Genomic DNA, 25436 nt, shown 5'->3' on the forward strand with positions numbered 1-25436 from the left:
AAATTCAATATATGCATTTGTTTTCCACAGATTGAAAAGAAACCAAATCATAAAAATGATAATGCAAATTCATTGTGTCATTATCCTCTTTGGTTTTCTCTGTCTAAGGCAAGGCATTGGCCAGAGGGGTGTCCGGGTGTCATTATACCCTGTTTTCAATTTGGACACCCTAAAATTCTCATTTTTATAATGGAGTGAATAGGAAGTGGACACCATGATTTTGTACAATAAGGTATTTTTGACCATTTACATGTAGGACACCCTAAAGACGTCCCTCTGGCTAATGCCTTGGTCTAAGGGTAATAGCAGCACGATGTCATTTGTTCCCACATTCATTTGTTCCTTTAATCAGTAAGTTTGTAACATTTTAGTCCTTTAAAAAAGGACATTTTGTGATCCACAGCCTCATCCCCGACTTTTCTCAAAAAAAGTTGAGGCTACATAATGTTTAGTACAAAAAATTTCTTGCAGATAAATGTGTTTTGCAAAAATATCACCAAATTTGAATTCCGTTCTAGTACACCAGAACGAAATTACAACACTAGCCTATGGAGCAGGATACACATTATCATGCATAGCTCACAAATGCAAAATCAACTGAAATTTTGGGAATAGCTTTTTCCATGAATATCTACAAACAAATGCCATAATAAGAAGATGCTAGGATCACAAAATACTCCTTTAAAATACTGACTCAAGTCATTTATAAACATTAGCCTATTTTCAATGTGGCAAGTAAAGTGTTCTAGTCTTTACAATAGATGAGTATTATTCCTTGATCATGATCAACCACATTTCCCAGGCACTAACTGTTTTATCATGCACACATCTTCAAAGTGTGGTGTGATATCTTTTGAGGGCTGTCTTGAGAATTGAGTTGGCCATCGCCATGATGGTGTAGACTATTTGGTCAATGTCCCTCGTTAATTTTGCCTAGAGTGATCATCATTTTGATAGTGAGATGTCTTCTGTTTTTTGTAGGTCAAGAGCTTTCATGGTGAGTGTGGTTTTTTGAAGGCTTTTGACATTTTATTGCATTGATTTTTAGTTTTCTTTCTCTTCTTCCTATTTCTCTACTCTCTTTCTACCACTCTTATCTAAACATTTTAGTTGATAGAGAGGTATTGAATGAGGATGGAGTAGAGTAAGAGGAAGGGTAGAAGTAGAAATGCGAGAGTGGGAATAGAAGATGCCAAATTCAGCTATATACTAGAACCATGATCTGAAAATAGATAAGTTCCATGCCGATGCCAGGGTACTATTGTAAGCTATGATCTGTTGGCTGTTGCCAATCCAGTGATGTAATCCAGTACATCCATACATGCATGTAAAGCTTCATAATATTTCCTCTAATAATGTGTCTATCAATCAATTCCCCCTTGGCAGTAAGTTCCATCAGTAAGCAACCGGTACCGTTACTAGCTGATGAACAGATATTGGCAATGTAAGCCTGAGAAACCCCTCTCTGAACTCCCATATATGCTACTCAATTACTAAAGCAAATCCTGCAAGAATTGTATGCTTATCCTGCGTTCACTATCCAGGGCTGGGTCATATTTTCAACAATTTATATGTTTACCAAATAATATTATTGGCAATGTTCATATTTGTCAAATAAAATTTGTTTTGTTTTAAAATTCCATGTTATTACTAAAAAAATCACAAGAGTCGCAAGCTTCAGTGCCCAGAATTTTGTGAAGATGAAAAAAATATATATCAAAAATTAACATTTTCTTGGCTAGAATTGAAATCTAATCTAGGAAATGCATTTGATTGAATGAGTACAACTACAAACATGCCTAGCATTGGTTAGATGATTCTTGGGGTAGACTGGGAATTTAGGAATAAAAGTTATAATTTGATGTGCACCTACATTTGTACATAGCACAGCAGTGCAGCTGCAAGCAAGTAAGGCACTTTAGCATTATATTGACAGTTCCTTCTGGTGCATTTTTGACAAATTATGAAAAGGCTGGGGATTGGGCTAGATATATGAGCTGTTGTCAATTACATGTTGCTCATATATATATATTGTAATTTCGAGCTAAAAGATGAATATCACTTACAAGTGCAGCTATTATCATCTTTATTATGTAGTAAAATGGAGTTGCTACACTCGTACTGAGCTGTGGCATGTATGTACCCTCAATTTGCTGTGAAATATCAGCCTGGGCTCTATATTGTGTTGCATTACTGCTATGAGCAAATATAATGTGTTTTGAAATCATGACTGTTGGATATTTTCTACTGTTCTAAGCTGTGATTCTTAATTTGATTGTACTGGACTTCTGATACTTCATTGTGGAGTTTAATTGCATCTGGGAAGATATGGATGCTTAGCATGGCATATGTGTGCTCGAAGTTTGCTGCAAAAAACAAGTGCATTAGCCTAGTTATTATTATTACCATGACTCCTGGACTAGGTAATATAAATAGGTGTCTTAAACCAGGATTCTGAGTTTGATTATGCTGATGCTATTATTGTACATTTTGGAACTCATCGCATCTACATGAAGATACTGAAGCTTAGATTCATCACCAGTAAAGGATTTATCAACATAAGTGAGCATATACGTCAAGTACATGTTTGGATGGATGGGTTTTTTGTGGAAAAATCTCATCAGGTAAGAGAAAAACAAATCATGCTCCACAGCTATTAGACTCTGTGATTTGCTTATCTTCTCTCTCTATCTTATCTCTCTGTATCCAGCTCTCTCTCTCTCTCTGTCAACTTATAAGTTAGGGTTTCATTTCACTTGCATGCATTCATTATACATGAATGGCATTGGAGCCGCAGTATGTGGGAGTGCATTATAATGTTAGTGTGCGGTGCTGTTGAATGATTTTTATGTTGAATTGATAATTATGAATCAATTGTTGCATTGAAAGTATTAGTGCTGCCTCTGTTGGTAAATGTAGTGTCTTTAGGTGAATCATTAGCCATATGGTTGAGAGAAATTGGCTTATTGGTTGTTTGCTTGTACCATAGATTATACATAGGTTAAGTTACCTTATACAGCCTGACCTAAAGGTCTACGTGGTGGCAAAAATGTAGCTTGCTTTAAAAGGACATAACTATAAAACGTATACAGGGGTCCAGTTTCAATCAAATTTGTTCATTGCATATTTTACCCAAAATTCCTCTTGTCGTAAGGTTACAAAAAAGTATAGTTTGACTGTCTGCAGCATATGTTCACATACTTTTAGTACAAATCTCAAAGGTCAGTCGGGCTCATACCTACAAATATAGTGGCAAACAATTAATGTAAAGAATAGTTTGTACCACCTAGCATTCTTGTTTATCTTACAGCACAAAATAGGTTATGGTCAACAGGGTTCAATGGGCATTTCCCCTTTCACCCTGTTTACCTAGGTGACAAAGTATCTTAGATATGACAAACTGTTCTTTATTTGAGTAGACATCAAAAGCAAACAATTGTGACCATTTTCATGAAATCTGTATATTTTGCAGATTTTGGTTTGTAACTAAAAGAAATATATGAAATTTTATGTGATTCAATCATCCAAAATGTGTTCAGGATTGCTGCACCATCCTGTAATGATGTAAGTGACTATTAAATCGAATGATCCAACATTTATGTACAATGTACATGATCATGTGTAAGACAAATACTGCATGCACTACCGGTAGTAGAAAAATCTCATATCTAGCCACAGCGCCTGATCTAACAATATTCAGAATGATTGTGGTCGTGTCTCATATTGATTTTAATATACATGTAGTTTGTTCTCTAGAATTGATACTCACTTGACCTTATATTTGCTATATTTGCAATACGAAGAGTGTGTTAGCTAAGTGCATATTGAACAATTTAATACATGTGACCACTGCTAGCCATAAAGACCAAGACATTCAACATTAAAATGCATACTGAGATTTTTTTTAAAGCAATTTTAATGCTTTTTGATAATGTGACATGCAACGACAGAGGATGTTGCGTGCTAGCTCATGTTTGTGCTTAGATTTTTTTCTAAGAAGATAAACATCTGATATTTCCTTTTAATTAATTTATTGTTTCATGCTCATTTTGTTCTCTTCTTCACATGAACTCTGCTGACAACTGCCATGTTTCAATGTCATTCCCATGGGAGAGCTCCAGAGAAAGGATAGATACAACAATGTAGAGGGGAAATAGGGAAGGGGGAGAGAGTGAGGATGGATAAATATTACAGGAGCAATGGGTGTTGGAAATGGTTGTCGTTCACCACCCATGTCAACCAATACCATGGGGTATTAGCATCTACAGACCCTCTAGATCTCTGCTAGGGGTAGTGGACTTGAATTGTAGTGTACATGTTTTTGCTAGAGGGCATTTCCATGGGAATTGGTCATGCAATTATAAGGCACAGAATTAGAGAAGGAGAATCGGGACTCGGGTCGCCATCTTGATACAGGCATGGAGCAAAAATTGGGTGTATTTGGTTTCCCTTGAAATGTGCTCAAGGCATTCGTTGTCATCCAAGCGCGACATGGATGTTAGGCGCATTTGAGAGACGCAATTCTCGCGATTCCAAATACAGCGCGCCACCAACGACGGCAGTGAAAATTGGCATTTCCGTGTCTGGGGTCGACATCCTTTTCATCAACCATAGCTGACCATGCTTATGATTATTTATTACTCTAAAAACACAATGTTTTATAGTACTTTTTGAATTTTTTGAGATTTTCTGTGTTGAAGTGAAATATTGCAGTTTGATATTCACCGATGTCCTTTTCTAAAACTCGCAAACTTGATGTTGATACTAGGCCTATGTGTTTCCTTTTTGTTATTCATTTTCTAAAACCGCCCTTTTTTGTTTTTAAACTTTACGATGCTTTTCAGCCTGATACGCTCGAGCCTAGTCAATGCGAAGTAGGCCTAGGCCTGTCCTTTTTAAAATGGAAAACGCATAGGTTTTATTTTGGTTATAAGAATAAATTGTTTTAATTCTTTCTAAATTTATTGTAATACGATAATAATATAACACCAGCATACTTAAGAACATCCATACTATTATAGGTGTTATGCGTTTTTGTAATCGGCCTACATTTTCTAAAAATGGGGTTTTTTTTTGCACGAAAGTAGCGCTTATAGCGACCTGCTTCGCTGCCGGGATAGGCCCAGCAAAGAAATTCAAGTAAATTTTAAAAGATTCTTATATTACTTATAAACATGCATCACATTGGTTTGCCGCTTTTTTGTTATTATTGTAATTGTTTGATTTGTCCTTATTTTATTTTTAGCCTAAATTTGTATTTTTAATTAGGCCTATATTACTATCAAACATTAAAAAAATTACGATCGCAATAAAAACACTTTGTAGGCATAGCCTACTGCATAAAAATAACATTTATTTTTTGTTAATATTTCAATTTGAGACTTTAATGCATAAGTTCAATAATACCTCATAGAGTTCTAGCATTATAATAAAGATGAAGAAAATTTTCTAACTGCAAAAGAGTACATGAATTTTAAAAGATCATTATTTTAAGGCATATCAAGAAAATATGCATAAAAACTTCATAACTTTAGAACCAAGTATGCTAGACCTTTGGTGTTTTCAGTTTAAAATGATAGCATTTACGTACGTGTAATGAATAATAATAATGATTACAGTAACACAATTGTCAAAAATGCCTCCTTTGGCCCCCATGAACCAGATCATGTCACAATTAAGGTTTGAATTTGACAATTGTCATGTCCGATTTTAATATAATTCATGTTTCTTTTTCATATTTTATTTTTACTTCCGCTTTCTTGCATGTCATACCATCTTTATTTCAACTTTCCCTTTAATAATTCATACCCGTAACCCAAGGAAATTTACTCTTAATGTACGCCTAGCTAGGCCTACTCCCAAATAGCACACGTTGGTTGGAATGAGTTTCTTTTTAGTCATATTATCGGTCGGCACAACATTGAAAAATCAAAACTTTTTCGACTAAATATTCAATTGGATAATTTTAAACACCTAGGCCTAGGCCTATACATGTTTTTTATAAGTCAACACTGTGGAAAGAACTGAACTGTAGTGTAGCCGAACCTTTACGGCATTGTGGACTTTGACCAAATTGGAAAGGTTTAAATTGAGGGTCGACATTTCTTGCATCATGGATCAGGCCCATAGATCAAGGACTCAACCTACAAAGTAAAGAGGGATGGACTTTATTGGAGGGATGAACGCATTGTTTAGGCCTGCTTCATTTGAGACTGAAGGGGCGAACCGGGACACCCCCCCCCCCCGCCCAACACACACACCCCGACTTACGGTGAAGGATATACTGTACAATAAGGAAAACGAGCAAGGTACACCAACTTGATGTGGGGAAACAAGTAAAATACAGACTAGACAATATCACTTGCCTTCAGTTTTTGACTTGAATTTGTTTTTAAATTAAGCAAGTTTTTGTTGTTTGCTTTTAATTTTGTTGTCTGTCTCAAGAAGAGCAGTAAACCTGCAAAAACAACAAGGTTTTTGTCCAAAGTGTTTGATCACTAGAACATGTGATTTTCATCACTGTGCATATAAACTGTTTTAAACCAAACACTTTTGTGGGCTCTGGAAATTGGCAATTTTCGATGGCCAAAACTTTGCTTATTTTGAGCCTACAAAAGATGTTTGGTTTACAGTACACTTTATATGCACAGTCATTTTCATCACATGTTCTAACAGTTTTGTATTACCATTGATCAACTTGTTGTTTTTGCAGGTTTAGCTGCTTTCTTGAGCCTTGAACAACAAATTTTAAAAGCAAACAACAAAAACTACATGCTTAATTTATGCCAAATTTGCAAGTCAAAAACTGAAGGCAAGTTCATATTGAACTCAGTCTGTATTTTACTTGTTTCCACACATCAAGTTGGTGTACCTGCTCGCTTTTCCTTTCTGTTGTTTATATTCAAGGTATCCTCTTGTATCATTTATTGATCCTTGATGTGTTTTGTGCCCTCGTCCGTTGGATTCACCATTACCCACTTTTTTTGTACAATAAGGGGCAATTTGCAGTTGATGTTTTTGACAAAACCAAGATAACTTAACATGCTTAACAATGTAGTTTGGAGGCCATTATATGTCTAAATGAAAATGAAAACGTGCCTATTCATACAGAAGGGTAGTCCTATTCGAGCCCCCGCACCAAATTTATTGAGGGTCTGAGCTAGCCGCCAGCCCCCGGTTCATAAGCCTATGTAATTTGGTTGACAGAATTGCACCACGAGAGTTTATTTTAAAAATTAACAGGTTTATTTGTTTAGTGCAAGTATATATTTTCTCCCAACATTATACATTGGGGACCGTGAAAGTGTTTTGTTTATAGGGCTATCAGGAAATGGCTTCTAAATTTACGACCTTTCGTGATCATACAGTAGGCCTACATCATGCTACAAAGAGCGTTTCAAAACGTCATCCCGGACGTCACACGAAAAATGCTTTAAAACAATTAATTCATATCTATTCAAGTTTGTAAAAGGTTATAAATGTAAAACATCTAGGCCTATAAAAATAAGACAAGCGTTCAAAACATTTACATGATTTATGAAAACCAAAAGCTTTTATCTTAATCATGTATCACGCATGGTAGCCTAATAATTATGGGAAAAGATATCCAAACAAGAAATAAAAAAAGGCACGAATTTGCGTTTTAGATTTAATTTCCTGTTTGAAATTGTCTTGCATCAAAAGCATTTGCTTTTATAGGCCTACCCAAACTCGAAAATTGACATTTTGACATCGGGTTTATAGGCCTAGATGGTCGATCAGAGACATCAACATTTTTGACATCGAGTTTTAACCGTAGATGGTTGACTAGGAATAGAGTAGGCCCTACATTTGAAATAATATTCAAAAAACGCTTTTAATCGTAGGCCTATTAAACAAAAATAAATACTTTACGCTGTCCATGCTGTTAAAATATGTATTGAATATTTCGTTATTCTAAATATTGAGGATTAGGCCTACTTTACTTTAAACAAACAAGGTTTAAAATTGGGGTTTTTTTAAAGGATATATTCATGGGTTTAAGTAGGCCTATCCCCAATCATGTTTTTCAGTGTTTTTTTTCTTGTAAACGAGAGCCTAAAGTATTGTCCCAAGCGCCTCGGATCGGGTTCGGAAAGGTTTGAAAATAAGGGTTTAATGCCCATTATTTTGTGTGGGAATAGGCCTAACACTCTGAACATTCACAGAGGTAGGCCTAAACCATAACTGTCGAAATTAACTTTAAAAAGGAGGCAGAAAAAAACCTTTCCGCTGTCCATGCTGTTAAAATATGTATTGAATACTAGTATTTCGTTATTCTAAATATTGAGAATTAGGCCTACTTAAAACAACCAAAGGTTTAAAAATTGGGTTTTTTTTTAAAGGATATGCATATATGAGGGTCTAAGTAGGCCTATCCTCAATCATATTTTTTTAATCAAGTCTATTATAGGCCTACTTACAACAAAGCTTAAAGACCTGAAAGTGTTTTCTTTTTTTATGCTGAGCCTAAAGTATTTTCCCAAGCGCCTCGGAAAGCCGGTCGATGGTTAACATCGCAACGCGTCATGGATGTCGACTTTTACCCATGATGCTCTGCGCGAAGTAGATCAGCCAGGCGTGATCGTAGGTGGCGCGCTGTATTTGGAATCGCGTCAATTGATGCAACCTGCATGTGAGTACCAAGATGCTTCAGATGAGAAGCAAAATTATTTTTGTTCGTCTCAGCGTTTTCTCCCCATGGCTGACGGCGCGACTGTACGTGGCAGTACGTTTCAGTCCTGGTTTTCCTTCTCTAATTCTGTTCTAGGTCATATTTTGATTTTAAGACATTGAGCCATTTTGGATTTGACTCCTGGTGACCACTAAAGTTACAAAAGGTCATACAGGGGTAAAAAAATTGAAAATGCTCCCATCTTGTTTGCTGATATACCAAATTACTTTGGGTCAAATGTAAATGGCTCCACATCATCTTAAAATCAACATTGGACATTATACTTCATGCGTGGAAACTCTTATGCTTCTAACAGAAAATGCACAGTGCTTAAGGTTATCAGCTGTACTAAATGTACTTAATGTGATTACTTGAGTGTATCTGTATTCAAACAATTGATACCATCTATGTTGGATGGTAATATGGAGTCATAAGTTATAGCTAAATACATGTCATTAAATCATTTTATTTCATATTTATTCAGGAGTTTAAATTTATTGTACATGATCAATGCTATTCAAAATTTTCAATCCGAAATTATTATGAAATTTCATATCCAATATTTAGAGAAAGAAATTGATTTTCTTAAAATTGATTTGTTAAATAATCAGCTGTACTACATGTTCATCACAGTCATTTTATGTATTGGAAAAATTGACTATAATTAAATTTTGGATTTATGGTGAGATATTTAATAAGATTAATAAAACCACCCAGATTATTAAATTTTGCCAGACCCTAATTTAGTGTCATTTATTTTCGACTGTCTCTACAGTCACTTCCCATTTATCTCAGTGTTTAAATTTTGGTGTATTGGCATAGCCAGAAAATTATGACCTGTTATTGGATTAACAATAACACAGTTCTATTGCATTTCACCCCTGTTCCATATTTTATCATCGACCATCGTTAAACTGAAATCAGCATCAAACTGTAATTCCATTAAATGTTACAAAGGTATATATCTTTTGTGCTTGTTTTTAATATAATTGTGACTAATTCGAGAAATGCTTCGAGGGATTCTCTACCTGTATCGGTCAAATATAACCGGTGTGCACCATACCCCATATCAGTCTGTCTGAGATTCATAGCATTGGATCAATACACATCAATTATGTGTGCAAAAAAGTTGTATAAGCAATAGCTCTGCCTAGGCAGGATTCAGGAACCTGATCTCGATATGCTCCCCTAAATATTTACCACGCAATGAATACGAAATAAATCGCAAACTTGAGATTTCAGACCAAACTTTCATGAATCCTGAAAAATATGGAGAAAGTTTGGGTTTGTGGCATGACATATCTCTGCTTTTACTTTATATTGATATGAGGCAGCACTTTTAGATAAAACTTTAATTGAACATGGTATGTGCAGGGCTATATCCTCAATGAATAGTCATGTTCAGATGGTCATGGAATTCTCAAGGATTGGCGTGTTCGAGGATTGGAATTTCTAAGACAATCCCTGACTGGGTGTCCACACGACTCAATTAAAGCCTGGAATCATTAAGTTTTGCAATATCTGATGACGTCAGGAATTACATCCTTGCTGTGACCCATTTAGTGGTGCGTCAAATTGAACGGTATTAAATCGAATTACACCAATGGTATAGGTTTAGCTCAGCTCTCCAGAATCACAAGATGTATTGTTCACACAGCTGTATCACTTAAGGATCAATGGGGTAATCGTGCAATCCCCCAAATTTCTTTGGGATAAATTTGGGGGCAAACTTAGGGATTGGAATCCTCGAGATAGTTCGCACAACAGATTTCCCCAAGATTTTGCTCGAGAACTGTGTTGCCAAAAGCAAAAATCTCTCCGTGTGAGCGTGCCCAATGTAACTAACCATGGAATGGAAACATGATTGCCAAAGGGGGAAAGTATCTCATGCTACAAAACAAGATTGGATTTAAAGTTACATTACATCATCACTGGAGGTTGACTTAGTGGAAATAGTAAAGGGAAAGAGATAGTCTAAAATAGATGAAATCATGTAATTGGTTAGTAAAGTTAGTTGAATTTGATTGAGATTAATATAATTAAGGTTAAACAAAGTGTTGAAGGGCTTTACCTCCAGAAAAAATATATTATTACCTTATACGTAAGAAAATATGTCTACTTATCATGTGAAATAAAAAAATCCGGAAAAAATTGTGTGAAAATGTGTTTTTAGCCTATTTTTTAGCTGTTATCAAGCACTATTATTCGATTTGTTTACAAGCGCCAAGCAACTGTCGTCTGGGAGAGTGATTGACATCTTTATTATTAGAGAAGAATGGAATCTGTATAGTTCATGAATATTCATGTAGTATTTACACAACCTGTATCCCAGCCATTTTTGCCTAGTTATCGTAATCGCTCATATAAGACGCCCATATGATCCATGGTGTTAAACTGATATTCAACAACTTTATATCTCTCGATCTTTGCGATCCGAAATATTGAATTTCAACTTTAGGCACATCTCTAGCAAGGTAATAAATACCTGTCACAAATAGAGGTCTTGAAATGTTACTTGCAACGTTAAAAATGTGAATAGAGAACAAATCGGGTTCAAACATGCTTCAAAAATATGAAGGTAATTGTCAACGCCTACTACCAGAATAGCCGGAAGAGGGCAGACTTCATAAGGGAGTGTTCATATATTTTAGTGGGGGACAAAGAATTTGGAACTTATTTCGGGAAATTCCTGGGTTTTTGGTTTTTTTTTTTTTTATCTTCCTGTTCGGGTGTTTCGGTTGGCACATTTTCGGGGCATTTTCATGCACTTTACAGGAGTTTTTCGTGGTTTCTCTGTAGCTGCCGTGTGTACTTTTCCCCACGTAGGCCTACAGGGTATAAATCTGGAACTTCAACGTCAAAAAACAAGACAAATTGTACCCTGCTAAAAATATCAACCCATATCCTCTCTGAGAATAAAAATAATAAGACTCAACCTCACCTGCAAAAAAATATTTTTTCGGGGATAATTTATAAGGTGAAATGTGTCGGGGATGTGCGGCAGATTTGGGGTGCATTTTCAGCCATTTAGTTTAGACTCTGTTGTATTTTTAGCCATGATTTTATTGACCCTCAGTGTCATGAAAATTAGGTTCAAGAAGGGTATTTTCAATAATTTTCTCGAAAAGTAAATATTTGCGAAAACTTTCAGTCCAAAAGTTGATACAATTTTGGGTCTGTTTTCTTCAAATTTGGTTTAAAATCGCATCCGTAGTTTTTCGGAGTCACAGCCTCACATCCTTACCCAAACCAGCTTGAGAAGGTTCCCCCGGGTGTGTGCAAATTGGTAATTTATAGGCCTACACTCGTTATTTAAGCCTAAAATCAAAGTGTTAATACCATTAACACTGCCATGGCCCGTTTTGTCGTGATGACTGGCTTCCAAAATGTAGGCCTATTTTAAATGATAAATCTGGTCCCGCTTAGAGGTGTGTTTTTACCCGCGGAGGTCTCTCCTCGGGTTCGTGGATGTGCCACAGTTTTGGGGTAGGCCTACCTTTTCAACGACTATGATGGGTGGGTTTACAGCGAAGACCAACTTTTGGGCGATTTTGGCAAAAGTGCCCTTAAAAAGCGTCAAATTAGGCCAAATTTGGATGACTTTGATCCCCGCGGTACAAATGTTTTGAAGAGACCCGCCCGAGGTGTTTTTATTTAAAAAAATGGTCGGGCCTGCTAAAAAAACCTCCCCGAATCAAGCATGGGTAGGCCTACCAAAATGCCTTGAGACCCCCCCAACCCAGCGCCGGGACCTACATGACATGATATTCTCCATGAGTCCACCAGAAAATATAAAAATACAACATTTTGATAGGCCTACTATATTTGTCTGTATAAAGAGCTAGGCGTGCGGGATTTGCCGACTCCAATGTTCATTTTGAACCATTAATATTTGAGCCACGGCGCTCGGGAATGTGAAAAGCGGGGGAGTAGGAGCAACAAATTATTCAGGACGATCGTGAGATTTTACTCATTTTCCAGCTTTTATGCGTGAGATTTATTACGTGAGGCGTGAGATTATACTACCTTGGCGTGAGACCGTGAGAAAGTGACCCATCGCGTGAGACTCACGGCCAATGCGTGAGAGTTGACAGCCCTGCTTGTAGGCCTACCAGCGAGATGTCTACTGTGATGACAGTAGCGTAGCTGCCGGGGGGCAATTGCAAAATTGCCTATTTGGGCCCCCGCCCCTAGTGCAAGGAAAAAAAAAAAGAGGGAAAGGGGGGGAGAAAGAGGAAAAAGAGAGGAGAGGGTGAGAGGAGGGGCAGAGAGATGGGGAATCCAAACGATATGCAATACAGCTCAATAGGCCTACCATATACATTATGATAAGCCTGGCAAAATTATCTATTTGGGCCCCGCCCCAGTGGAAAATTTGGTGGATATTTGGGCCCCTCCCCATAGGGCCTACAGTCTTGCCCCTCCTGGAAAAAATCCCAGCTACGCCGCCATGCGTGATGATGTTGCAAAGTTATGAAGTTCATTCATAAATTTCCCATTTCCACTCGACAACAACAGACCAGCACGCAGCGCGCAGTAGCTAATCCCCGAGCTAATCAGAGACATGTGCGCTTCTCTTTCAACAGAAAATAATGTGACCATGTGACTGACACGATGTACGCTTCAAATAATTATGCTCTCGGCGTCAAAAGTATGATAATGGAAAAAATTTATAATGAACACTCCCTTATTTAGCCACACCTTTCTCGTGTTGCCTGGTATATCAGCAAAATCCTACACTATCGCCTTCCCTTGGTAAAATCCCTGATAAAAACTCGTGATATTGAAATTGAATTTCAGCGCCAGAACTTCCGTCATTCTAGCATCATGGATGGATAGGCTATGCAGTGGCGCCGCTTAGGGGGGGGCAGTATTTCCCCAATATTTTTTCTTTCTCATCCAGTTTTTAGGCAAATTCCCCACAATTATGTAATTTTCCACTTTTTATGCAATTTCAAGTGCAATAAGTGCCCCTGCCTCAAATTCACTTCCCCGGCCCCATGCCCGAAAAAAATTTCTGGTTCCGCCACTACGGGTATGGCCATAGCTAGGCGCCCCCCTGCTGCCCTTAGTGGTTATGCTGGACGATGAGAAATTTAGAGCTTGTTCAATTCCGCCAATTTTAGAAATTTTAAAGGTAGGCCTATATACAGTGTAGGCATGTATAATATACATAGGGCCTATATATAATATACATGTATATATACTGTGATCCGTTTTTCTATAGGCTATATACATTGTATATAGCCTATAAAAACGGATCACAGTCAAATAAAATATAAAAATCGTAGGCCCAATAATTTTACTAATGGCATTTATTGAGCTGCTCACTTCTTGAAAATCCTATGGTTTAATATTGATATTATATAATTGAGCTCCTTGTCAAGCTCCTCAGTAGGCCTACACATAGGAGAGTGACTAACTGAGCTCCCGCTATTTTCAGAAATGAAGGCCTGGCCTATTAAATGAATAATTAGGATTGAGGCAGCCTTTTGTTTCATTTTACAGAACTTTTTTAATCCCCCAAAATTAGTGGGTTTTTTTAATGGGGAGTAGGCTTTTAAAACGAAATTCAAATTTGGCAATATTTTCCATTGCTTAATGAATTGATCTCATGAAAATGCCTAAACATGTGGCCAGAGCGGGATGACTGGTATAAAAATCTTAACTTGTGAGAAAGGACGTAGGCCTATGGGGTTGTATGAGGCTGTGGATCCGCACTTAAATGCCCCTTTAATGTGTGCTAGGTAAAGTCATTCTTCCTTTCGACCTGCCAAAATCAGTAATTTTATTCCCTCCCCGCCCCGCTTGCCAAAAATTGCTTTCTCGAAAGGCTGTGCAATCAGTACCGTATTAGCCTACTAATTATAAGCCAAAATTTCCAAGCGACTCGCTAAAAATCGCTTGCCTCCCGCCTCGGCCAGCCGAAAATCGCTTGTCCGCACCCCTGGACTGCCAAATTTTGTGGCCCCTCCCCTTGGCCTGCCAAAATGCCCCATCCCTTTGCATATAGCCTATATATAGGCATATGCCAATTTTTTGGGATCCCCAATTTCCATACCCATACCCATACCTTAAATGGATTTCTAAATATCTACCTGTTGCAAGCGCAGCATTGGCGCTGGATTTTAAGCTAGAAAATACCTAAATATTTTAAAATCCAAACCGGCAACACCACTTGCCCTCGGCAACACCACTTGGCAAATACAGCCCGTCAACAATAATGTCGTGACGTAAACATGTGTTTTAAAAAGAAATGAGAGTGTCACTTCTGTCCAAAAAATTTCGAATTTTGGCCTTGAGCAGCGACAATCAGAGGTAAGAAAAACACAGTATGACGCAGCTTGAAATATAGAATCACTATATCAATTTTGAAGTGTGTACTTCAAAGCACAAGCCGAAACGAGGTGAAATGGTTCGAAAAAAAAATTGATTTCGCTGTATCTTTTTATCGCGAAACTAGACAATTTGGCAGCAGCGAGTCGGAAAAATAGCAAATATCTCAATTTTCTGCTATCGAAATGAAAATTTAAATAGCACCTGCATGCAGAAGAGGGTTTATAGAAATAATGTAGGTCAGAATTTTGTCTATGAAATCTTGCACGGAATTATTATTACTGGTTACAAAACGACATACAAGTGGAGGCCATTTTACTTCAAATTCGCCAACATTTTAAGCTTACATAAAAATCGAGACAACCAATATCAAGAATGAATATGCACATTCTTTTATTGACATGTTTGAAAAATGAATCGAAGTTCCAAACAAAATCGCCACTTCCAATGAGAAATTATGGCCGTGTTCCCAAAAATCTTGATGTCTCGGATATTGAAAAAATTTGAAATGTTTGAAAAGTACATTTCATTTTGAGCCAAGTGGAAAATTCAAGCATAATAATGACCCTTACACTTTCAGCTTTTAGACGAGTTTATGCTTTCTCTCTCGATATTTATTTCCAGAAATAGATAAGTTTAAAGGGGGTTACGTGCATCCCATTTTGCTTCTGAAAATGGCAAAATTGTGTATAACCTTAAAGGAACATTCACTGATGAAAACTGTTTCTGATGCTTGATAAAATAAAACTTAAATTATGTGTTCCAACTGATGCTTGATAAATTGATCTATAGCTTGATCAGCTTGTAATAGGCGGAAAATGTTAGGCTTTTACCACTATGCCGAAAAGTCGACCCATGTTAAGAGTGCTATTAGTTGAGCTGTCTGGTCTTTATTTTGTGTGTTAAAGAAAGGATAGGACAAAGTATAGGACTTGAATTAGTAATTTGTGATGCTTCTGCCGAGATGTCACAAGAAAATTCTCAAAATTAAACAGTTTGATATTAATCCACAATGTTATAATATAAGACTATGAACTAGACTACCACAGGGGAGTGATCCACAGGGGGAGTGTAGACTATAAATGGATCAGCCCAATGTGTGTAACAATTGTTCTACAGTGCCTTCACTTTGATTTAAATTCAAGGGAAAAACTAAAATGTCAAAAAATAGAACAATTATTACCAATTCTCTTGGTAATTTATATAGTTTTATGTACAAGCACACACACATTTATTGTGGGATGTTGCAGCCATAATCATATGCTCTCAGAGGAAGACGCCATAATAGATTGTCAAAACAGTTGTGTCAATATTACTTCATTTCCATGCTTGTAGTATGAAATATGTAAAAACATTTCAACAACACGATGTAGTCGATGTAAACCAAATCAAATGCAAGTGCTGTAATGTATTCTAGTTTAGTTTTAAAGGGGTGTCTAACCTTTTTCAAAGCTGTTCTAATATTTGAGAAATCTGAACACAATGTAAAAAAATGGTACCATTTTGAAAAGGTGACCAAATAAACACACCCTGTAAGTCTACATTTCATTCCATGTATTGTGGTTCTTGACTTCATGCCTGCAGTGTACAAATGGCACTGTGTTCTTTCTTGTTGTTTTTTGTGTTGTCATCATAGGTGTTTTAATCATTTGTGTCATCTCTCCAGAGTGACAAGACCTATCAAACTTGCATTCAAGTTCCATACATAAGTAAAATGTGTGGGGGATTGAAAAAACAACAACCTTTAACATTTCTACATCACCTTAAAACCTTTTATTCACTGAAGATGCACTGACACGGTTATTCCCATCTTATCTCTCCTCACAGATTGCTAGAAGCAGATGCAAAGTCACTGAAAAGTTTAACAGATTCGACCAAATCATCAAGAAGAGGTTCCAATTCCAGTCTGCGGTCTACCAGCTCCAACACGAGTAACATGAGTAATGTGAACTTAGAACGCTTAAATAGTGATGGTGCCGAGGCACCGTCTGTCAGTACTCAAGATAAATGGCTTATATGGGGCAAAATTGTCAACGATTGGGAAGAGTACTCCAAGAAAAAATCTAAAGCTTTGAAGGTAAAGAATTATGAGAGTTTTGCTATGAACATAATGTGATGCAATAATCAGAAAGAATGTCAATATCATGAACTTCATCAATTGTGAGACAAGCTTGCACTGTCGCTAGTGTGTTTTTGGTTATTTGTGTTTGTTTGATTGTTTTCTCATTTAAAGTACAGGGCCAGAGCCAAAAATGGTCATCACTCAACCTAAAATTTAGAAATTGTCACAGGAGTGAATTTCTCCTCTGGTTTAATTATACTATAGACTACTTACCAAAGATTATGAATCGGCAAAAAAAAAGTAAAATTTGCCCGTCAATTTCGGAATGCAAGCAATAAAATACACACGTAGCGCCCTCTCGGTGTGGCGGGGCGGAATTGTTAAATTTGATGTTACTACATATTTAAAAAAGATAGGATATTTTTGTTTATGGTATTATAAAGGTCATCTGTGACAATTTCAGCACTAAAAAAAAAAATCACATTTTGAGGTGATTTTTTTACGTTCCGGAAGGGACGAAAAAAAAACTTTCCAAAATATCAACTATTATGGTAATAAACATTCCTGAGTACACAAAAACTGAATTCATCAACTTTGCTAGACTCTTTTTCAGGCCTTTTCCGCCACATCAATGAATTTGTGTTACCGTGGCAACATGCTGATTCTTTGGACTATTTTTGTTGTGTGTGAATGTAGTTTGTAACTTACTTGTTTATATTAAGAACATGAAGAATCCATAAAATAAACTGTCACAGAGCTACAATTTAAAAGGTCTATCAAAATTCCGTCCCGCCACAAACGGGAATTTTGGCTCTGGCCCTACACCAATTTGTGTTTGTTTGATTGTTTTCTCATTTAAAGTACACCAGAAATGTTCATATCTTTCCAGTGCTGTTCATTATATATTTGATCATATTAATGCTGTATTATTTTAGAATATATGGAAAAGTACCATCAGTTAGGTATCTTAATCTTCAAACAATTTGCTCTGGGAGAGCGAATTGGTACTGTGGTTGTTCCATCACCTTGCACCATTGAGTCCTGAATTCAAGCCCCGGGCGGAGTCCAAGGACTGTATGTACTGTAGGATCTCCAGTTTCCTCATCTGCTTAAAAATCAGTGATTATTAGTTGTTTGGTTATCAAAAACTTCCTTCACCCAATGGAATTTGGGGAGCTGCCCAGATAATTGGTGGATGCCTCTGTATACCTCTACTTCCTAGTAACATTTCTGCTACAATACATGGCTTTTGTACCCATTTAGATTCTAAGAAGAATAAGAAAGATGTATCACAAATTTGCACCCCACTTTGAAAAGTTGAGAGTAACTTTAAAATACTAGTAATTAATGGTTTGTGATTACCACCCCAACTTTTCATAATCCTAACCCTGATCATAACTGCATATAGTTGTATCTTTATCAGGCAATTTCAGAGTAGGGTATAAATTATAAAATTACACTGCCATATGATCTGAGATATATAACCGATTCACATTTTGCTATCCAGTAAGCTCTGCTGTGTGTACAGATTGTAGAATAATTGTAAATTTCATATGATGATGGTTTTATGCTTGTTTTCCCCATAGGAACTCGTCCGATTAGGTATACCACACCATTTCAGAGGCATTGTGTGGCAGTTATTATGTGATGCATACAACTCACCTCTTAAAGAAAAATACATAGAGTATTTGAAGATGCAATCGCCATATGAGAAAGTAATAAGAAGAGATATAGCAAGGACCTATCCTGAACATGATTTCTTCAAAGAGAAAGATGGATTAGGACAGGAGACTTTATTTAATGTCATGAAGGTTGGTATTTTTAGACATATGTGTGGTCAGTAGTGTGTTTCTTTTTTTAACAAATGCTTGTTTAAAACTTCTGCACAATGAAACAGAACAAAGCTTTAATGTTTTCCATGTTTAATGCTTGTGTAATTGGATTCAGCACATAGTGATGGAGGATCACATGTGGGATCCTGCACATAATTATGGAGGATCATGTGTAGTAAACTCAGTCGGTGGGTGCTTAGGGACATGAGTGGGTAAAGACCTATTCAGTGATCCCAGCGCAAGTGTGAAAAAATTAAAATTGTTTATAAATTGCTTAAAAGTGAAGGCTAAGTCATTCAAATTGTCATTTGGTATTTTTGAAATGACAAATTTGGCAAAAAAACGAAGAGAACAGCAGTACTGACGAAGTTGAAACCCCATTCAAATACATGTAGCTAATTTAGATACTGTCAGTATCTAAATTACAGATTTGTGTAAAATGTCTTATTCTGTCTTAAATACACGGCTTTCGGCTGAACCACTCGCAGGCTATCTATGACAATGACAAAGGTACCAAAATCTGAATTTTGATGATTTTTACGATCGTCCGGATGAGCAAATCACTGAATGGGCCTTTAATGGAACAAATACAAGGTCAAATTTGTAGTAGAATAATAATTACTATTCGTTGAGAAAACATTTTGACTGTATTTGAGGTATGTTTTCTCAATTTTGTAGATGGTAAACTATTTTGTACAGATAATCCAGGAATGTACCCTTTAATCACGGCATCATAGAGCCGTGAAAAAATGAAATGCAGGATTCAATGTTACACCAAGTATGTGCCAGCCTGTCAGTTCACCTGATTAAACTTTGAACATTGCACTCGTAGAGACAGTTTATACTTGCATGACTTTGGCGAGAAGCACTGACTTGTTCCATCATGTGGAAGCTTTAGTTGTCGTCATGGTGATAATTTAATTGTCATTTATTTATCTGTCTGTACAAGTGTGAAGGTAGAACCCATCAGTGCATATAGAATGAAAAGGACATGCTATTTTGGGGGAAATCAGGAAAAAATGGAAATGAAAACAAATTTGCTTATAACAATACGCCAAATCAGATAAGAATAATATGAAATGATTATAGGAAATGTGTTGTGATTGTTGGGAAGAATAGAAAGCAAGTGTGCTAAGTGGTGCATTCAGTTGGATCAATGATATGACAGGTGTGATAATCATGTGTCTCCCTCCATCAGAGTTCATGCTGAGGCCATTATATCATGATTTTGCTGCACTCAAAAATTAATGAGATTTAGTGAGATTTGCCATTTTGAATGAAAAAGTTAAGAGTTTTGTAAATGGAAATTGGGTTGTTTTTGAGAAAAAGTACTGCTTTGGGCTGTAAGTGACAGTTAGAATTTGGCTGCTTAATATTTAATAAAGAACAATAGTGACCATATGACTTGTCTACAGCTGCAAATTGACCAATTAAATTTGGCCTAGATGTACAATCATCATGATCACACGCACACCCCCACTTCCCACAACACATGATCTTCTCCCTCCCCACACACTCACACAAAATCCTGTTTTTCAAACTTTTAAAACTTTATTCACAATTTGAGATTCATCATCGTATCACATTTTATCAAAATGTAGATTTTTGCTACCAGCCCCTTTTAGCTTCCTGTACTAATCAAGTGAAATGTTGGGGTTAAATGTTTCAGCTAGTAATATTCAGACAGTAGGAATATTTGAATTATAACCACATTCAGTAACACAGGTCATTTAATACACAATTCTGTGGCTCAAATCAATACAGTCTGTTTCTGAAAGCTGTGAATGTGAGCAGGACCGTAACAGAGAACAGGCAGTGGGAGAAATAGAACTCCCCTTACTTTGAGTAGAGAATAAACCAGGGCATAGTCTTACAAAACTGTCTGGCTCGTCTTCATAAATATTGATGAAGTACTGCATAACGGGATAATTTCACAGGTTATTTATTTATTAATTTTTTCGATTTGGACTGTTCTGAAGAATGCTTGTGGCTTGAAACAGCTACATATTGAAGCCTATGGATTACAAATATTTTTGCAAGGTTTGAAATTCATGGTTCCCTGTTTAACCACAAATAGCGCTAAAATTTAAATGCAGCGAAAATTTCCCATTACACAGTACTAATCATTGGATCGTTTATATGATAGTATTGCATGTGAATGAGCATGTGAACTTGACAGGTAGAATACAGGCTGTATCAACTAAAACTGAAACAAAGCACTTTGCTTGGACAAAAATGGGTTCAACAATTTGTATGAAAAATTTACTTAGAATGCTTTTATAAAACAAGCACATTTTATATATTATCTCATTGAAAATGATGCTGTACATGTACAATTATGCGCGTTATGTGTCCTAGGTTACGTAACGGGGCGCGTCAGCAAAGAGCTGACAAAGACGATGTTAAAAGGGCCCTGCAGTGCTCCTTATCCATGGGCCCCGAGGCTCTTGCTACACTACTGTTTCTTATTTCTTAACCTGGGGTGACCAATAGATGCACTGACACTGTGCTCCCTCTTTATACAGGCCATGTGTAACCACAGAATCATTATCAACCTCAAATGAGAATGATACACACTTATACTTATGTTCTTGGTGAATTATGTCATACCACTTTGTCAGATATTAACATATACCTCACTGTATTCACGCCATAATAAGACTGCTCATAAATACACATTTTCCCTGTCACCAGACCTGTCATAGTACATTTTAATTTGCAAACTGATGGAGCAAAATGATGCTAATTTGCATGGATTGGCTGCAACGCATGCTATCTCTGTCAGCATTCCAAACACGTAAACCCAATTGCTGGGGAAGTAAAACCACTTAAATGTCAATCACTTTTCAAAACTCCATAGTCCACAAGATACTAGATCCAAAAGGACATACAAGATACAGTATCCTAAAGGATATTAGGTCAGGTGCATTTTTTCTTCATATACTTCCTGTTAACCCATTTTTAAATACAATTATTTTAGTATAAATCAGAAATAAAAGTATAAGGCAAACAAAATATCACCTGCTATCAATTTTGTGTAAACATTTAAAAAACAATAGTGAAAATTATGTTATGGGTTCAAGTTATAAGATGCAAAACTGATATACAGGTATGTGTTGCAAGGAAAAAATGCAATTAGTGGACTGCATTACAAAGCCATTTTTTGCTAGAAAGGTTGTTGGAACTATTTTTGCTATACAATTTGCTTGTCAAGTTATTTGTCATGCAATTTAAGAAAACAAAATTATGCAATTTGAACTACTTAATTAAAAATCTATACTTAGTAGCTTATTTTCAGCTACACAATAATATGTACACATGTAGGACAGCTGGAACTTTCAATATGTAGGCAATTTAAAGCATTCCAAAGTGTATGTTTATCTTGTATATTACAGACTTGATTGGGTAATATTGATGTAAAAGATCTTTCAGCAGACTGAAATTATCATTCCTAAAGATAGTTTAACTAGAGTTGCAAGGAAAAATTATTTTATGTTTTCTTTATTTTCAAGTTCAGAAGTCCTTACTAATATTATTACATCAATGAAATGTTTATACAGTACACAGGGAATCCGAGAGCTGTTGTTTTCAACTGCAAATATACTATTTGATATCAATTACTGATACTTATATTTGATTTATTTAGTGCTCTTGGCTTGTGTAAGCACTGTAGTTTCAACTTGATGTTTTGAATGTCAAGCACAATATTTGGCATGCAAACCAGCTTGATCAATTTTATGTAATTTTTTATCAAAATTCTGTGATACAACAGCTCTGCTTCAGCAACTGTAAGTTAGGAAAGACTTATTAGGGAAGGGGTACTAATTAGGTCAAATCCGGAAAATAAATCTGTGAATCGTGACTTCTGAACTTTTAATCAAACACTGTGTAGAAAGACTGTCAATCATCACTGTGGTTTCCATGACAATGATATGTCCTCACTTTGAGATATTGAGGTAATTTCAAACCACAGCTAGATGTTGAGTGATGTTTTAACATCACCTTTATGTAGGGCTCCCACAAATACGCAATGGCGTCATGATCGCATATCAAGCAAAATCAGTCGGAACTCGGAAATATTAAATTTTCAGGTTCTTATAGGACAGTAAAAAGCATTTGCAAAGCTGCATTTTGCAAAACCCCATTGAAATTGAACAACCAGTTCTAAAGATATGAACAATTAAAGAGTTTGCAAAACAACAGGAAACAAAAGGAAATATTTCCTTTGTTTGGCTATATCTGAAAGTCAATATTTCAGAGTTCCGACTGATTTTGCTTGATCACATGACATTTGTGCTGCATTTCAGTTTTTTGGCTAAATGGTTTTTTTTTTTACATTTGGAATTATTGTTATTTTATTTTATTTTATTTTATTTTTGCAATTGTTTTTCTTTCTTTGTTCATAAATCTGGAGAGTCCCTGGACATAGAGATAAATGTTAGGATCATTTGTAGTTGATTTAAAGAAAATTCTAAAAACAATTATTTTTAATATATTTGTATCCAGAAAGGGCAATGTTGTGTAATTTTGTCAAGATTAAGCTCGTTTGTTTTGATTTGTTTTACAGGCTTACTCCCTACATGACAGAGAAGTAGGCTACTGCCAAGGCTGTGGTTTTATTGTAGGCCTCCTACTTATGCAGGTAATGTCTATGTGTATCTGTCCTTTTGAATTGGGCCTGTTACTGAAATGTTTCAGAGGTTTGTGCTGTGTTCATTATCTGGAGTGAATATGAAAAGTGTATGGACATTTTGAAATATTTGACATGCTACTTTTTCATTCAAATAATTTTAGTTATTAAAGGAGTATTTTGTGATTCTAGCATCCTCTTTTAATGGTATTTTTCAGTATATATCCTCAAAAAAATGTTTTTCCCAAAATGTCAGTTGATTCCAATTTTAGATTTTGTGAGTTACATGTATGTATGATTATGTATGTGTATTACACTGCTCCATAGACCACTAGGTTGTTATTTTGTTAACAGAACGTAAATACAGATTTGACAATGTTTTTGCTAAATTAATTAATCTGCAAGAAATGTTTGTACATAAACATAATGTAGTCAGAGATTTCCAGTGGTATACAAATCTCAAGAAAAGTGTGGGGGATGAAGCTATGGATCACAAAATGCCTCTTTAAGTAGCATTGCACTACTCGAAATATAAAATTATGACGAATTAAACTCCATTTGCAGAACATACAGAACTCTAATTTCCTATTTTCAAATAAATTATGTGATATGTTTTAATATTAATGGCTGTTGTTCAAAGTGCTCAGAATCCCGGTATACCTTGCACTATGTGTTTTTTGTTTTATTTGTTTTTTCAAGCTATTTTTCCATTCTGGAGACTTTTGGCAAAATTTACCTCCAAATATCCCAAAAATTGGCTTCAAATTTGAGTTCCAAGCACTCATTTTTGGAATTATTTTGCAGGGTAAAAATACACATTTTATGGCCTTGAAATCTGAGCGATACTTCCCTATGCTACGGTAAAAAGCCAGTAATGTAGACAAAAAAAAACCTTTGTTCAGAATCCCATTACGACTGCACAGATTTCTCATGAATATTACTAAATCACAGTGTATTGTTTCTTCTTGCAGATGCCAGAGGAGGAGGCTTTTTGTGTGCTAGTGAAATTAATGCAAGATTACAGATTGCGAGAGTTGTTTAAACCCAGCATGGCAGAACTAGGGCTTTGTATGTATCAACTAGAATGTATGATACAAGTAAGTCAAATTGGGATAGAGTGGTTACCATGGTTACCATTCACATCCTTCATGAATGTATGTCAGAGTGTAATTGTTTAATTGTTAGCAATAAATGTATCTACCAGCTCACTATTTAATCTAGATTAATGTGTATCATATGAGTTAGGTATAATTCACAATGACATATTCTGACATGCACAACGTGCTATGAATTGCCACTAAAGTAAGCATGTTATTTGTTAATGTTGATTTATGTAAACCTGGTTGTCTCCCGCCTACCTCCCAGACTAGACTATCTCCTAGGGTCCTGTATTGACCAAAGATGCAGTTAACACTTACCAGCTCTCTGCACGTTTTGTAAAGTTTTATAAAAATGTTTGCAATTACATAGCGCCTTCTCAATTTGTTCAATGCACTCTACATTTATTCTGCTGCCACTAGGATATATCATACTATGTGGATGCCTACAACAACTGCACAAGTATCACAACCCTAACAGCTCCCATTGTACACCTGGGTGGAGTGGGACAAGTGAGATAGTGTCTTGCCCAAGGACACATAATGTTGGCACTGATGGGACTTGAACTTACAACCTTATGATCAAGAGTAGAATGCCCTAACTATTAGGCAGTGTGCTTATAGTTTACAGTTTACTACACATTCCAGTTACAATAATGAGCACAGAGTGTAACATAGACCTCAAACATTTACACAAATCAATTTTGATTCACTTGAACATTTTTGTAAGAATCTTTGCAAGAATCTATTCTTTGATTTTCACTGAAACGCCAACTCTGATCAGGGC

General features: G+C 36.1%; 1 protein-coding gene across 7 annotated transcripts in view; it reads left to right on the top strand.

Moving 5' to 3' along the window:
* LOC140138020 (EVI5-like protein) overlaps positions 1–25436 on the top strand; it is a 69927-nt gene that overhangs the window by 9945 nt on the left and 34546 nt on the right. For all 7 annotated transcript variants that reach the window (XM_072159851.1, XM_072159852.1, XM_072159853.1 and 4 more), the window contains exons 3-6: positions 16856–17105; positions 18677–18901; positions 23490–23564; positions 24524–24649. In XM_072159851.1, coding sequence (XP_072015952.1) covers positions 16856–17105; positions 18677–18901; positions 23490–23564; positions 24524–24649 — 676 coding nt within the window. The remainder of the gene's footprint in view (positions 1–16855; positions 17106–18676; positions 18902–23489; positions 23565–24523; positions 24650–25436) is intronic.

This window comes from Amphiura filiformis, chromosome 17 (genome assembly GCF_039555335.1).
Source record: "Amphiura filiformis chromosome 17, Afil_fr2py, whole genome shotgun sequence".
Lineage (NCBI taxonomy): Eukaryota > Metazoa > Echinodermata > Ophiuroidea > Amphilepidida > Amphiuridae > Amphiura > Amphiura filiformis.